At 45.8% G+C, this 17,502-nt stretch overlaps 1 protein-coding gene across 1 annotated transcript; it reads left to right on the top strand.

Annotated features, from left to right (window-relative positions):
• The first annotated feature begins 289 nt into the window (after window positions 1-289).
• LOC133886505 (receptor-like cytosolic serine/threonine-protein kinase RBK2) lies at window positions 290-14,387 on the top strand. Its single transcript, XM_062326189.1, has 6 exons — window positions 290-725; window positions 813-1,225; window positions 13,188-13,267; window positions 13,395-13,530; window positions 13,624-13,782; window positions 14,184-14,387. Exons 1-6 carry the CDS (start codon window positions 290-292, stop codon window positions 14,385-14,387), a joined length of 1,428 nt encoding a protein of 475 aa, XP_062182173.1.
• The last annotated feature ends 3,115 nt before the right edge of the window (window positions 14,388-17,502 follow it).

Below are 17,502 nucleotides of genomic sequence, written 5' to 3'. Positions count from 1 at the left end.
TTCTTTTTTGTCGTAGGAAAACATCTGACGTCTATTGTTTCATGTGAAATTCATCGCAAGATTCATGTGAACGCTGTGAATCGCGCCTTAACAGATTCTTGTCGCAGGAATTTTGCAAGATTATTATAGTTCAGAAATCAGGGCAATTTCTATGTTCACTCCATCCCCAATTCATGTAACAGCGATGCAACAAAAATCCCTCCTTCTTGATCTTGATTTGCTTAAGCTTTTTGGACTCCAAAGAAAGGCTTGATCTGGACATGGAGAGCAATTAACCGACGAGGAGTCGATGATGTCAGATAAGAACACCGGTGGCGTGCCGTCGCGGGGGAACAGCGAGGACGCCGACTCCCTGAGGAGCGTCCTCAACGGCTACATGACAACGAGCAACGCCACCACCAACACGGACGCCAGCAGCGTGGCAGCGACAACGACCACTACGACAACGTACAGCGATCCCGACCCGTCCACGTCGGCAACAACACCGGTGGCGCAGCACGATGGGCCGCAGTGGAAAGCCGTGGCCGAGGCGTGGAGGTGCAGGGCCAAGCGTCGGCTCTCCACCGGTATCCCGTCTCTAAGGCCAACGATGACGTCGACACTCCGGCGCTTCAGCATCCGCAGGCCGAACCACGGCGAGGTGCAAGAGTTCTGCGTACTCAAGCCATCCCTCCGCACTTTCTCCCTCGCCGAGCTCAAGAATGCCACGCGCAACTTCAGCAAAGGTCGCCACTCTCCATGACCTCCATTAACACACCAGCTCACGAGCTTCACCTCCAAGAACTCATCCATGGATGCCCGCGTGCGTGCAGAGAACGTGGTGGGCAGGGGAGGGTTCGCGAAGGTGTACCGGGGCAGTCTACCTGGCGGGGAGCTGGTGGCGGTGAAGAAGCTGACAGCGATGCAGGGCAGGGTCCGGATGGAGGGCTTCCTATCGGAGCTGGGCCACATCGTGAACGTGAGCCACCCTAACATCGCTAGGCTCGTGGGCGTGGGCGTCGACGGCGGCGAGCACCTCGTGTTCCCGTCCTCCCGCCTCGGGTGCCTCTCCAGGATGCTCCATGGCAGCGGCGGCACAACACCGATGCCGTGGGAGGCGAGGCACAGGGTGGCCATGGGCACGGCGCGTGGGCTGGAGTACCTCCACGAGAGGTGCGCTAGGAGGATCGTGCATCGGGACATCAAGCCTGCCAACATCCTCCTCATGGACAACTATGAGCCCCTGGTAAACTACTCTTCCATTCTTCGGTAAATGTGTTTAAGAATAAGTACAATCAAATTTGGAAAAAATGAGACCTAATGTACACAAAAAGGTATTAATGTTGTTGAGGGTCGCCTTCAAGGACCCCTGACGCCCCTGACTCCGCCAACCTACGCATGTGGATCACTAGCCTCCGAGCCCTTCCGAAGTGCCTAGGATCCGAAACCACCTCAGAGGCCTAGGTTTGCGGGCCCTCGAAGGCCACTGGTCCCCAAAGCCTTAGGGGGACCCATCAACCCTTCAGAAAGATCAACTAGAGGGTGCCTCATTGGCCACCCTCTACTTGCCATTAAGTGACTAGCATTTAATGCTGGTCTAATCGGTAACCGATCTGATACACACAACAGAGCGGCGTCGTAACAGACGACCGACTAGACACTATGCTACTAGGACCACTTGCCGCAATACTCGCTGCCACTAGCTGTGGCAATGTTTTACGGTGTTAGCCCTATGTCCTGGTTATAAAGTAAAGACATGTATCCCAACTCATCCCGTAGGGGTTCTTACACTCTGAATAGAAATATAAATGCTAACCCATGGCCATCAATCCTGGGGGAGATCTTTCCACTATCAATTTTTGCATTCTTTTACTCTCCATTTCTTCTCCAAGCTTGAGCAATTCCAGTGGGTCGCCTCTTGCCGCACTTTATTCGTGTAAGATATTTTCTTTCACCAACAGCCGGTGACGTCCGTGAGGACCGAGAAGCACTAGGAGGGGTAAGATGCTACCGAAGAAGAAGGCCACCAAGGCCTCAGGCCAAGCGGCTGACTCCGTGGCAATGGCAGTGCGAAAGTTCGCACGGCAGCCGTGACCAAGTACACGCTACGCGACACTAGTGCCCCAGCCGAGTGGAACAAGGACCCAGCAACCACCACTGATCCGGCCACGACCCCGACTGCAGCTGGCACTGGGGGTCCTACCAGTTCAGAGGCATTTCCGCAAAAGCACAGTGAGAATCCCGCCGCACCCCAAGGGGCTGCAGTTAAGGCCGTAGCTATACATACCACCACAACAAGCCAGAAGGCGCACATGGCCGTCCTTCGAGCCCAGCTAGAGGAGCTATAGGCAGCCCTATGCGTTGCACAACAATCTACAGACCATTACCATCAATAGTCTCACGACGGTCGGTGCCACGCCGGCTTGAGCTCCGGGGGCCAGTGAGGGCGTCGTCTTAGCTGCTCATTGCCCACAAGCGTTGTCAGCGGTCAGTCTGTAGGCACTTGAGCCTCGGGCCTGTTGGTGCAAGGTTCCACTGCTAGACTCTAACTCTCCCCTGCCGCAGGTTGTATCCTTTCCTGATGGGTTCTGGACCCACAAGCAAACTAAGTCTAAGGGCGATTTGGACCCGGATGAGTTCGTCCGCTTGTATGCTCTCGCCATAGAGGCCAATGGAGGTGGAAAGGCTACCATGCCAAGTGCTTCCCTCTCGCCCTAGAAGGGGTACCCCTCCGGTGGTTCTAGGCACTGGAACCTAGGGCCTTTACGCCTGGGCTAGCTTTGGGACGCTTTCTGCAACAACTTCTAGTTCAACTTCGTTGAACCAGTGACATTTGGGAGCCTGTTCGCCATTAGGCAACAACCAAGAGAAACCTTCCAGGAGTACTTTCAGAGGTTTGCCCAAATCAAGGCCCAGATAAAAGGCATCTCGGAGTCGTCGGTCATTGACGCGACAACCAAGGTTTGGCATCCGGGCCCCTCTTCGATTGACTGCACCGGCGCCTGAGCGCACGGTGGATGCCCTCATATGTAAGTTTGAGGAATACGCTCGTGCAGAGGAGGAGCGGATCTGTCCAGAGGTGATGGATGTTGCCGCAGCCCCCTACATCAAGCCCGCGGAGCTATCCTCGCAAGTGGGGTCCTCACAGGCCCGCCGACTCCTTTGGCAAAAAGGGGCTTCGAAGAGACTAAGGGCTCCAGAGCGTGCAGATTCTAGAAACACCAGCGACACGCCATCCACAACATCGACCACGCATGAGCGGCTCCAAACCTGCCTCGATCTAGGGGATGTGGCCCATTACATGAAAAACAGATAAAGGAGACACTACATAAGTGATGGATCACCAGGACCCATCACTTAAGAGTAATAAGTGATGAGTCATGTTGTGACCCATCACTTATGTAGCCTCAGGTCAGGACCGGACCATGACCCTCACTTATGACAGGTCATCAGTGACGGGTCATAAAGTTACCTGTCACTGATGACATTAGTGACAGGTCAAGTTGTGACTCGTCTCTAATGACAACTCATCAGTGATGGGTCATCTTAGGCCAATCATCAGTGATGGGTCTCCCTGGGCTCTGTTATTAGAGCTGACCAGCTACTGCCCAAGTGAGAACTACTCTTTTCTTACTTAGTTTTCCCAACTAAAAACTAAACATATTGTGAAGATCTGAAAAGATATTGTGCAGAAAGCTTACAACCATGCTATAGCTGAACATTTACGCATAAAAACACAAATGTAAACACTAAACTTAGAACTATGCTATAGCTAAAATTCAAACCAAAGAGGTATGAGACTAAAACATTTACAGAAAAATGCATCAACAAATTACAACTTATGTTTAGCCTATTTCTTGAATTTTCATTCACACATTGAACAAAACTGGTGTAGGTACGACAGTGTAGTAGGCACAAATATTTTTTATTATTTTTAATTTTCTCTTATTTTTTCTCACCTCATCAGCACTAGAATAGGAATCATTCTATATTTGTACTCAAGTTTGATGTAAGAGGTGGTGGCTATGGACACAAACGCGTGTTCCAAAAATAGTGCAAAAACTTTAGGGGACAAGAACTCATTCTTCCAAGCCGAATTTGGCCTCGAAAAATTTGTAGAACCCGACAAAGTCAGAGAAAAATGGATGTAACTTTTTCTGTAGATGTCCGTAGAGTCAAAAAGATGTCAAAATTGGAGTATGTATGCATAAGTTCTGCCCGTTTTACGGAAGGCACTCCGAGTCAGCTATCAAATTGCGATAGTCTAAGAGAAAGAAGTGGCAGTCACCGTGGATCCGATCCTGCAATGGTTAAACTCATTTAAAAGAATACATTGATGTATGGACTCCGGTAACTACAATTTAAGAATTGGAGAATGTGCAATGCAATGGGACTAGAAAAGTTGAGGAGAAACGGATGTAACTATATGATTTGGCAAAACTGAACATTAGTGACAGGCTAAGATTCTGACTCATCACTATTCAATCATGAGTGACGGGTCACGGTTATGACCTATCACTCATGACCTTCGGCAAAGAAGGATAAAAGGATAAAATATCATGTTTATATCACAACTACATGATAGATGAGGTGGTAAGGTGGTTACGTGCATGAGGGGAGGTCTCGGGTTCGATTCCCACAGAACACAGAGTAACAAAATAGTGCAAAAAATAGCAAGTGGCCGATAGCAAGTGGCGATGGGTCTACGTTGAGATGGCTCGGGTGAAAAAAATATTTTTTTTGTCTTTTTTCGTGTTCAAAAAATATAAAAAATGAGACATTAGTGACGGATCAGATTTATGACCCATCACTAATGACCTCATAAATGACGGGTCATAACCTGTCACTAATGACTAGTCATCAGTGACGCGTTCAGAGTGACAGGTCCTGGACCTATCACCCATGACAGTTATCACCCGTCACTAAAGGTTTTTTTCACGTAGTGGCCGTGGGCGCTCTAGCCCCTTCCCCGAGCGACAGCGCACCCTTGGTCGATAGCTAGAAGGGGCGTACTGGTGCACTCTGCACGGGACCAGACGTGCCCATAATACCGAAGACTAACGGACCCTCGTAATCTTCTAAGAGGAGTACCTCAAAAGGCAAGCGGCACGTGCAACGGGGGATAGGATCGGCGACGAGCGGCCCGGGGGTCGTAGGCCCATAGCAGGCTGCTAGGTGGACCACCTGGCCTTACAAAACCCTATTCAGCTAGTCCTGCCCCCTCTGTCTTTGTCACCCACGGTGCAGCGCATCAATGATGGGGACCAAGCCAGGCAAGTGGTCCTAGCCATAACATGACAGAGAACCTCTTGTGACTCCTCAAAGTGGCAGCACTGAGACTACGTGCGTGGGGTCAACCATGTCAGAGCAACCAGCATTCTCCACTAGGTTGCCGGATGGGCTGAACCCCAAGTGACTTTCATCTTCAACTATGCTATAGGGGTGAACTTCCCCCACATCGATTCCCTAGTCGTCATGGTTTACATTGCCGACATCGAAGTCTAGAGGGTGCTGGTCAACGGAGGAGTTCCATAGATCTTCTCTTTATGCATGCCTTTGATCAGCCCCGCATTCCGCGGGGGCTACTCTCTCCAGCCTAGAGACCCCTTTTGGGGTTCAACAGGACCCCTCTCAATACATTAGGCCAGATAGAGCTTCCAGTCACCTTCGGTGATGGCTTTGCTACATGGACCGAGGTGGTCACCTTCGACGTTGTGGATATACCCTACGCGTACAACGTCATCGTAGGCCAGGGCACTCTAAACAAATTCGGAGTGATCCCCCATCACAACTACCTCTGCATGAAGATGCTTGATCCCTAGGGGCTGATCTCCATCCACGGCAGTCAAAGCTTGGCTAGGCACATTGTATACGGGCATCCTACCCCACTCGATAGCCGCCACATTCATAACATGGTCAAAGAACCCCTTGAAGACCCCCTTCAGCATGCCTCGAGCACCATGGCCCCCTGAAGCCACAGCCAGAGGGAAACATGAGGCATGTCCCATCGGGTACGGGACACCTTGACCGATCCTTTCAGATTGGGGCAAGTCTCACTCCGGAGTAGAAATCCTAGCTCCTAGTCGTCTTGCGGGCCAACCTTGATGTCTTCACATGGTCTCCGCAGGACCTCCCTAGAGTCGACCGCCGCATCATCAAGCACACCCTCCAGGTCTGAGTATGGTCTCTATAGCATGAGTATACATGTTTCTAGCTCAGGTCACCTTGCCCTATGAGACTGACCAAAAAGATCAGCTCAAAACAAATATGACTTATCAGATTTGCTTTGGTCACCTTGCCTTATGAGACTGACCAAAAAGATAAAGAGCTATCTCACAAAATTAAGATGGACCCTGCCACTTATTCAAATTCAACACCATCCGCCATGCAATTTTATGTTATAGTTATCTGAGAAGGGGGATTTGATTTTACATTGTATGTCCATGCTGAAATATGTATAGGAGTGCATACCACATGTAAGCTACAAGTGATAGAATAAAATATTTATAGGAGTGCATTTTTATTGCATTGGCACAGGTTGGGGGCAATTCAATGTGTGCGAAAGAATCAAAATTAGAAGTCATAAATGGATAAGGGGATAAAGAACATAAACGTTATAGTTTAGACATGACATATTGTTTTGTTAATGAACCATGCATAGATTTAAATGGATATAATGTGAATGCAATGGGATGGGACAACATAGATTTATTCATAGCCGAATGTGGTTGAGTTTCTTTATAATTCATGTCAAATATACCTATGAGGAGTAGATATGAGTAAAGACGCAAATATTATATTCAGTAGAAAGGAAAAAGGGTTGAGGGGGACATATATAATACAATCTTTGTTACATCTACCTTGATGATAATGTTGATAGATAACCAAGGTTTTTGAATGGCTAGCTGAGAATAGGATGATGATTTGAACCAAAAAGAGTAGAACTCAGATATGAAAGATTGCAAGATGAGAAAAATAAGATATACAAATTCAATTCACAATTGTGAGGGTCTAAACATGCCCGAAGAGTTTTCAAAGGCGCTTACTTGTCGTAAAAAAGGCTATTAGGGTTCGGTTTTCTATGAAACATACTAATATCAAAGTAGGACACGAAATACCTCATAAAATATTTACTTAAATCTTTGTTTGATGTTGTGGTGACCTTTCAAAACAATGCTTTTCTTTCCTTTATTCGGATAGTGCAGTTAGGTGAAAGCATTTTTCTTTGTAGTTGTACACTATAATGTTTTTGGAATTAGTGAAAACATAATGGCTAGCTCAGAATAGAATGATGATATTAATCTTTTTTCCTAATTCACTACTAGAAAATTGGAGCTAGGTTTTAATCTATTTAGATGTTATTTTAACCTTTTTTTCTTAAAAGCATAATCACATACTTTCGAATCTAGAGCAATCGAGCAAATAAATCTAACCACAAATGAAATGTAGATCATCTTTATGTGCCCTACAATGAGAAAATTGTAATTTTTACTCAATTAGAGCTCAATTGGAGCTCTAGCTCCTCCCAAAATTTATCACCATGGAGTAATCACATACTTTCGAACCTAGAGCAATCTAGCAAGTAAGTCTAAGTACAAATAAAATGTAGATTATCTTACTAACATTGGAGCACCTTGGGCATGCAGATTCCTCCTAATTTTGTAGTCTCCAAGCGCAAGATTGGGCACAAATGGTGGGAGCTGAGCATAACAGAGCTCCTCTCTATTTTGTTCGAGCTTGGGGGAGAAGAAGGCGCCTCTTTTATACTATACATTTATTAGTGTCGGCCCGTAACACGAACCGGCACTGATACTGAGTATTTGTCTCGGCTCATGGTTACTAGCCAGCACATAATTAAGTATCAGTGCTGGTTTGTGCCAAGAGACTTCTAAAGTGCCCTAGGACATCCCCATTGCCTTAAACTTTATTATACTAGTTCATGGATCAATCGCTGGTAGAATACAAGTCATACAACATGTGGTAACACAGTCATACAACAAAGGGAGTGGTGAAACAAATTCACCAAGCTAATAATACATAAAGGATTCCACTAAGGCTCACGAACAACCAAGTCCACATCACCAGAGGTCACAACATGGCATGCCATTCCATAGGCAACTTGGGTGCGAACGTGGTCAAGACTTAAGCGTTAGCTTCACAGTCGACGTTGGTGAAGTTCGGATCCTCCTCTGAAATCATAAGCAAGGGTGAGTACAAATATACTCACCAAGTCCCCAACCCTTGCCCTACATCAAGGGGTATGAATGCATGCATACGGTATTGACATGGGTAAGGCTATAAACTTAATTTTGCAGAAATGCCAAGTTTACACATGCAAAGGTTTATTTTTATAAGGCGGGTTTTGTGAAAAATATATCATCATTATTAAATGAAGGAGGGTTCGGCCGTGGTGGAAGGTCACCAGGGCCCAAGTTTTAATGTTGTCGGGCACTCTATCCATAGCAACCCACGACATACTGTCGGACCTATTTTCAAAAACGGGCACACCCTGCCCACTCACACTCCAAGGAAACGCACACAACCTATGCTAGTTGTGGTGACCAAACCATAATTCATCTATGACCGTGGACATGCCTATTCGAATTATTTTACCTCTGTAGAGTGGTACACTTACCCACAAGATGCGTTTAGCCTACCATTGTCATCGTAGTGCGACTCAACAAAGTTATTACCCACCATAGCATCATCCCGCTCCCTCGCATCGACCAACTCGTGGACTCCATCGCCAACTGTGAGTTGATAAGCTTTCTAGATGCATACTCTGGATACCACAAAGTGTGGATGGCCATTGAAGACGAAGGCAAGACGAGCTTCATTACCCCTTTCGAGGTGTACTACTATGTTCCGATGCCTTTGGCCTCCGAAATACCAGAGCCATATTCTCCTGCCTAGTGTGCAAAATCCTGGAGCAACAAATAGGCCGCAACGTGGAAGCCTACATCGATGACATCGTTGTAAAAATCAAGCTTGAGGCTGACCACGTTGATGACCTTTAAGAAACATTTGACAACCTCTAGGTCGCAGGTGTGCAGCTCAACCTGGAGAAGTGTGTATTTGGCGCCAAAGTTGGCAGTCTGCTGGGGTACCTCATCTCTAGGAGAGGCATCGAGGCAAACCCTGGAAAGATATGTGCCATCACGGAAATGTCACCCCCCATCGATGTGAAGGGAGTCCAGCACCTAGCCGGCCGCCTCGCAACTCTCAACCGTTTCCTCTCCAAGTCCGCCGAGCACAACCTCCCATTCTTCAAAACACTAAGGGGATTCGAACCTTTCTGATGAACAGTGGAGTACTAGGACGCCTTCGAGGCCCTCAAGCCCCACCTACCCAACCTCAAGACACTTGCAATAACCTTTCCGGGTGAAGGGATCCTCTTGTTCTGGTCCACCTCCACCTCCGTTGTAAGTGTTGTACTCGTGTGGTATGAGGGGAATGAAGGTTGCTCTCTACAGAGAGCGGTCTACTATATTTCGGAAGCCCTAAAAATGGCCAAAACACGCTACAATGATCTCGAGAAGATGGTGTATGCACTTTTGATGTCCTCACGCAAGCTCGAGCACTACTTCCTCACCCACAACATCATAGTACCAACTTCATACTAACTGGGCAACATGTTCCGTAATCAAGAGGCGATGGGATGTATTGGCAAGTGGGATGTGGAATTAGCACCCTTCGCTGTGAAGCTTGTGGGCCGTTTGGCCATCAAGTTGCAGGTCCAGGCTAACTTCATCATCGAATGGACTCCCCCCACCTCTGGGCCCCCAACAACCCCTCCCCATGACGTATGGACAATGTACATCGATAGAGCATATGGGTCCACCAGCGCGGGGGACGGGGCAGTCCTCATCTCCCCGACTGGGCGGCAAGCTGTGTTCGCCGCCCGCTTGGAGTTCAAGACAACCAACAACATCATTGAGTACGAAGCCTTCGGAAGGCCCGAACCTTAGGAGCCACCAGGGTCATTATCAGGACAAACTATCATGTTGTCACCAAACATGTTGACAAGAGCTTCTAGGCTCAGCATCCAGACCTGGCAAAGTACCTCGAGGCCATATGCACAGCCGAAGGGTCCTTCCGGGGCATCTCAGTGCAAATCATACCACACACAAACAACCGAAAGGCTAATGCCTTGGCCAAAGCTACAACGGGGAGTGGAACCCTTCCATTGGGGACCTTCCTCTAAATCCTCCACCAATCCACGACAAGTACCCCCGACGAGGTCATCGCCAACATACTCCCCATTGGACTCCCGGAATAGAGGGCCCCCCTCCTCTCCTTCCTGAATGGAACGGAGGAGCATGATGACCCCGTCAAGCTCCGTCCTAATGAACAGTGCACCAAGGGCTACCTCTTGGTTGATGGCGCCCTTTACAAAAGCTAGAGTCTGTGCACCCCTCCTCCACTATGTCACCAAGGAGCAGGAGTCCAACCACCTTTGGGAGGTTCACGAAGGACTCTACGACAGCCACCTCGCGCCCTATGCCTTTGCAGGCAAAGCACTCCAACAGGGGCTATACTGGCCCACGATCATATCAGATGTGGAGAAATTAATCCGCACCTACCAAGGATGCCAATGGATGGGGCGTTGAAGCCAATCGCTCCCATCTGGCCCCTAACACGTTGGGGAATGGATCTAATTGGACTATTCTCTCATGCAAGGGAAACCTATGGTTTGCAGTGGTGGCTTTGGAGTACTTCTACAAGTGGATCGATGTCAAGCCCCTCACGGCAAATACATCGTCGAATGTCCAAAAATTCTTCTGAAAAAACATAATTTGCCACTTCGGCGTCCCACAGCAACTCACCATCGACAAGGAGACATAGTTTGACTCCAACCTATTTCTAGAGTTCTGCACCGAGCTCGGCATTGAATAATTGTGCTTCACCATCGTTCATCACCCACAGTCCAACGGGACCATCAAGCGTGCCAACGGAAATATCATCTCAGGCCTAAAGCGGTTTCTCGTCGGCCTCGTTAAGGGCCTATGGGTTGAAGAGTTACCGAAGGTATTGTGCTCCCTCCACAACACGGTCACACGTCCCACTGGGTTTACCCCCCTTTTGCTTCTTGTTTCGTGACGAGGCTATGACTCCAACTGAAATCAAGGGACGCTCGCTCTGGGTTCAACTCCCGGAAACCACAAGAGAAAAAGAGCTATCTCTCTACCTCACCGAGGGCACGAGGCTCCAAGCTATTTGAAACCTCGACCGCTACATCGCCGAAACCAAGGCTTGGTACAACCCCAAGGTCACGCCGCGAACCTTCGAACCCAAAGACCTAGTCCTTCAGCGCACGTTGGCTCCAAGAAAACTTCGAAACAAATGAGAAGACCCTTACCTGTTCCTCGAATCCAACAAATGTTATCACATAAAGATGATATTAGTATAGTCCGGGATTTCAATTTCGCTAGGTGTTTTTATCGTTCATGGGCGAAATCACCAAAATTTGGGTGAAATTTCAAGATTTTCAGTTAAAGTGACCCAAACAAAATTTAATTTTTTCAGCCAAAACTTGACCGAAATTTCAGTCAAAATTTTGCCGAAATTTTGGCAGACTGCAACGTGAGGTCCGGTTTGACATTTTATTTCAACAAAAAAGGTAAATAATATAAACTGCAATGCACCTGACATGCTACCTCACCAAAATGGCAGATCAAATATAAACTGCAGAAACATGTAATAATATGTGTTCTCTTTAACCATCATTGTAGCCTCAGACCATGCACCCGTAACCAAAATAACATCCTCGGAAAGCAAGAACGAAAAATCTTGATACCTGACAGTATAACCTTGTAATATATATCACCCCATCTATACTTGGGTAATACCCCAAACTAAATCATCCTGATATATAACCACAATTTCAAAGAAGACAGACATCCGCCTACCACCACAATCCATCTCCTCCCTCCTCCTACGGTCCTACCTTTCATCTTCAACACAACCCTCTTCCTCATCTCCTTCCCTCTGTGAGCATGCATGCATATACAAGAAGAGCAAAAGGCTACACCATCCACATACATAATGGTAATTGCTTCTTGCCTTGTAACTTGCTCTATTTTATGTATCCATTTGGCTAAAGGTAAAGATTTGGATGTGCAAGTATGTTAGCAGTTGAATCATGGCTACTACCTGGCAGTGGAAAAGTAGATCGTTGGATAAGAAGATGGAGAGATACGGTTTACGGATCCTTTTTTCTTTCAATCAAAGTCTCTCCTATGTTCTTTTGATCCCCAAAGAATGGTATATAAGAAGTAGTAGACTAACACTAGATCGAGCAAAGGGTTCCACCGTACCACAGGAGCAGATGGGTGGCTCACCTTGACCAGGGTAGCGTCAGGCGCCGGTGTCCGGGAACCCTTGGACGGCGGTTTTGGTGGGGTTGGCGGTGAGGTGGCCCTTATAGGCGCTGGCGCTGGCGGTGCCGCCACCGCTCGAGTGGGGCGGCGAGGGAGGCAGGAGCCAGCTGCCAAGAGGACGTAGAGGGTCGATCGTCGGGTGAAAGAAAAATTAAATTTTGTGAAAGCCGGCTGCATATTTGGTGGAGCTAAGATTATATTTGGAATGAGCTTGGGCTGCTCTATCAATTGGAATCGGCCCCATTTAAACTGGGCCGAATTTTTTTGACCAAAATGGGTTAATTTCGATCTTAGCTGAAATTAGCAAAATTTCGCCGAATTTATTTCCCTGAGTATATTCATCATAAAACTATTTTCATATCATTATATTTTTAATAAATGTTAGTAACATATCTTTAGAAAACAAAATGGTAAAAAATATGCATCAAAGACTGTCGACATCCAAAATGTCGAATAAAAATAACAGGCCGAGTACTTACGCATGCTTTATTTGGAGTTTGAACAAGAGTACAACTTCTAATATAATAAGCTCGGAATGACTAAATTTTAATGTGGAATCATATAAATTTCTCACCTTCAAATTTGCTTGAAGATCTGTAACCTATCAGCCGTGGTTGCCTTCTCCGGTGTCAATGGCTAGTGAAGTAGGGTGGGAGGTGGAGGTGATGGAGGTTTGTGATCTGAGTTTGAAGGAGTAAGGGTCGACCGACCTAATGTTGTTTGTCCTAAATGATAATGCAAAGATTTGCAATGGTCCGTTCCATGACATGTTCACGATCGGCACGCGCGTGCAAGCTTAACACACATATTGATGTGGTTGTCTCTCAGATATGCGATTTCGGCCTTGCAAGGTGGCTGCCGGCGAAGCTGACACACCTCCAGGTGACCGTCTTCGAAGGCACATTCGGGTCCGTACGCATGCATGCGATTGCACGTCTCTCAAAGGCACCAGATCGACCTAGCTAGCTAGCTACTCCGCTGATCGACAAGCTGCCGGCCGGCTGGGGAACAAACTGACTGACGGCATGCATGCAGGTACGTGCCGCCGGAATACACGACGCACGGCGTGTTCAGCGAGAAGACGGACGTGTTCGCCCTCGGTGTCGTGCTGCTCGAGCTCCTCACCGGCCGCCGCGCCATCGACGCCGCTAAGCTCAGCCTCGTTTCGTGGGTACACATGCACACTTGCACGCCTACCCTGCTACGACCTGCGATCGAGCACTACAACACGCATGGCACAGCCTGATCTTGCATCGATCTGCAGGCAAAGCAGTTCCTCGACGGCGAAGACGAAGACGAGATCCCGAAGATGGCCGACCCTGCGCTGGGCGGCCGGTACGACGTTGAGCAGCTCCGCAACATGGCACGGGCGGCCAAGCTCTGCATCCACAGTTCCCCTGACCTTAGGCCACAGATGAGCCAGGTACGTACCCCACAAGCGAATGCTGCTCTCGCTCTATTCACAAATGTATATGTCGCGGTAGTAAACGCGTGGTCAGACTTCTGTAACTTTGGAAAATGCAATTTAACATGTTCTTGTGGACATATGAACTATTTGGTTTTTCTATTTTTCTTATTTAATATTTATCTATCTGTTGATTCTCATTATTTTTTTCATCTAACTCTAACACAAATCTCAATACAAATCAGCGATCTTTATAAGACATGCATGCATGCGTAAGCACTAGTGAAAATTTCCTATTTATTTGACTGATAGTATAAATTTTGTGCATATGACTATATGGATGGATACGTAGATTGGGCGTGTGAAAGTAGTTTTTTTGCAAACTTCTTAGACGTGCCAAATTAATTTTGCTTATGCAGGTCGTGCAAATACTTAGAGGAGTGGGGGAGCCGCGACGGAGTGACGAGGGACACAAGAGGACCGACCAGCCTAGTGCGATGCAGGAAACAAACGGCTACGATGCAGCGAGATACATGGATGATCTGAGCCGTCATAAGGCGCTCGCCTTCGACTTTCAGAAGGAATCCACGTCGCTAGCATTCATAGAACATGTTGATTCTTGAAATTCTAGGCACAACGTTTTATTGTACTGGGAATGTACATGTTTTACAGAGGGAAAAACATCCAATTCCTTAAGTTTTGCATTGTACAAAGTTTGCTGAGGAAGATGTACATTTTGTGCAGAGGGGAAAAACATCCAATTCCTTAAGTTTTGCATTGTAAAAAGTTCGCTGAGGAAGTAGTAAACATATTTTGTACAGACGTGAAAAAACATCCAATTCTTAAGTTTTGCATTGTACAAAGTTTGCTGAGGAACCCTATGTGAAAAAAGCCCTTAAGTGACGGGTCATAACCGTTATTAATGATGGGTTCATACTCGTTACACTGAACGCATCACTGATAAGTTGTCATTAGTGATGGGTTAAGACTCGTCACTAATAAGGTTATTAGTGACAGGTCATAACTATAACTCGTTACTAATGATTGAATATAAGTGACGGATCATAACAGTAACCCGTCACTTATGACTTAAGAACGTTTTTCTCGTTTTTTGCAGTGAAAAAAAGTCAAAAAAAAATTCACCCAAGTCATCCCAACTTAGGGGCCCATCGCATATGCCCCATAAACCATGATATTTTTCAAATGGTTTTTCGGTCTATGTTCTGTGGGCCTCAAACTCGTGACCTCCCCTCACGCGTGTTGCTCTCTTACCACCTCTTCAATCAGTCATTAGCGATAGAAACCAGATATTTTATTATCTTAACCTTCTGCGCCAAAAGTCATAGATGACGTGTTATAACCGTGACCCATCACTAATGATTTAACATTAGTAGTAGGTCATAATCTTGATCCATCACTAATGACTGATTTTGCTAAATTTTATAATTTAATAGGTGACTCGGAGCGCCTTCGGTAAAACAGGCATAATTTTTGCATACGGACTTCGATTTTGATGTTTTTTCACTCTATGGACATCTACAGAAAAAGTTACATCCATTTATCCCCAATTTTTTCGGTTTTGGTAACTTTTTGAATATAAATGTACAATGATTCCTATTCTAGTACTGCTAAGGTGAAAAAAAAAAGTATAGCATCATGTTATGCACATATTTACTATATATATAAGCATTCTAGGCACAATTGCTACTTGTTTGCACTTTGCTTTGTTTCATAAGCATTCTAATGCCAATCCATGTAGTAAATAGTAAATACTTTTCTCTAACTTAAATTAAACACCATATAACATCGACAATAGAATCCATAAATATAATATGCAAAAAAAAAACATCAATATTTAGAATAATTGGACACATCAGTGCACAACATTGTCAATTGTATGTACATCAAACAATAATCTCATATACCAGATACTAACCAAAACTCATATCAAGGTATCAAACAACGATACCATCATGTAAATCAAAACTGAGCTAAGTATATGTGAACACCGTCATTAGTGACGGGTTACAACTTGACCTGTCACTGATAAGTTAGTCATTGGTGATGGGTCATAACTTGACCAATCACTAATGATTGACCTACGATAATCCATCACTGATGAGTCATGATTAGTGATGGGTCACAGCTTAACCATCACTAATGACTGGCCTAGTATGACGCGTCACTGATGGATCACAACTACTACTCATCACTATTATCATCAATGATGAATCAAGTTACAATCCATCACTAATTTCGTATCTTATTTGTCTGTTTTTCACGTAGTAGAAAAAACATCCAATTCCTTAAGTTTTGCATTGTACAAAATTTTCTGAGGAAGCTGTACATTTTGTAATGCTTGGGGGGGGGGGGAGGGGGGGCGGGATGACCACTCGTCAGGAATTCAACACACAGTAACTTGTCATACGATCGACCGTAAGGATCCATGACATTCTCCCAATCGGACAGATTAGTACAACACCTCTAGTAAAAAGGGAAAAGAACCATGTTTCGTAGTACTAGCAATTTTGCGACCCTTCAATTACTTCCTCCGAAATTCCTGCAGTCCAGATACATTTTAAGAAAAGAAAGGACTCAGGAGCTCTGTTGTGTTAACTAAGATGATAGAAGTTTAGTTTTACAAATTGGGCACTAGGCCCCTCCCCGTCATCCATCAAACCACAGGCTGGTGCGGTACACCCAAACCTGTAAGGGTAAATATTTGAAGGATGAGCGTTAGATGGATCAATCTATTTGTTCGGTCATACACGCACAGACTGTGTGGTAATATGAAAGTGATTAGCAATTAATGATTGTTTCCGGCACAACAATTTCATACCTGAGGAATGCATCCGCGCATGCATATTAAAACACCAGGATTTTCTTTCCATCGTGTTCCATCTTCTTAGTATCAGTAAGGATGTGTTTGGTTGCTCATATAAGTTTTTTTAAATTTCAGTGTATATCTTAGACGAGTAAAAACAGACTGAGTGAATATAGTAACTCTGAAAAGAAAAATGATTTATTATCTTTATGGCAGATACAATGACCTTATACCTACGGATGCAATGACCATGTGAAGTTGTTTGGTTACTTATATGGGTAGATGTAATTATCCTACACTTGAGACTAACGAGTAGATCCATTGCAGCACTGTAACAGATACAATGTATCCACTCGGCCAGGCTCTAGAGAGAAGCTCGATTCGGGCGTATCCACCAGACTAGGCTTCAACTGTACAATTGCATATGTGGATGTAGAAAGAAACAGCGCATGTAAGCAACCAAACGACCTTCTCCACAGAAATATACGTACTGACAGAGTAAGGATGCCCCTAATGCGAGCAACCAAACACACTGTAAGTAAATTGGCAATGCATATCATGTCTATTGGGGCACGAAAACGTACCCCAGATAGAATACGGCTAGAGCCTCTTCTAACGAGAAGGCTCAAGCTTAGGAATAAACTGAGAACCAAGAGGAGAGGAAGGAGCAAGGAGAGAAGCTGTCTCATTGAGTCCAGAGAGGGATTCCCTGGCTGCCCCTTGAGGTCTTATTTTATAAAGAGAAGAGGCAGAAAAAATTAACTGTCTGCTCCTAAAATATTATGTTATAATCATGTAAGTAGGAGGATATTTTGGATCTTTCATCCTTTTACATGAGACGTGGTAACTGAAACACTAGAATCACTATAGTAATATCATAGTACATTATGTAAATATTTCAGAGCTTGTGCCGA

The sequence above is a fragment of the Phragmites australis genome, chromosome 12 (genome assembly GCF_958298935.1).
Source record: "Phragmites australis chromosome 12, lpPhrAust1.1, whole genome shotgun sequence".
NCBI classification, from domain to species: Eukaryota; Viridiplantae; Streptophyta; class Magnoliopsida; order Poales; family Poaceae; genus Phragmites; species Phragmites australis.
Note: the sequence above shows the minus strand (reverse complement) of the source record. Positions and strands in the feature narration are given on the sequence as shown.

Coding starts and splice junctions, on each gene's coding strand:
- LOC133886505 (XM_062326189.1), top strand. CDS start 290: ATGATGTCAGATAAGAACACCGGTGGCGTGCCGTCGCGGGGGAACAGC. Junction 1,226..13,187: donor TGGACAACTATGAGCCCCTG/GTAAACTACTCT, acceptor GTTGTCTCTCAG/ATATGCGATTTCGGCCTTGC. Junction 13,783..14,183: donor TTAGGCCACAGATGAGCCAG/GTACGTACCCCA, acceptor TTGCTTATGCAG/GTCGTGCAAATACTTAGAGG.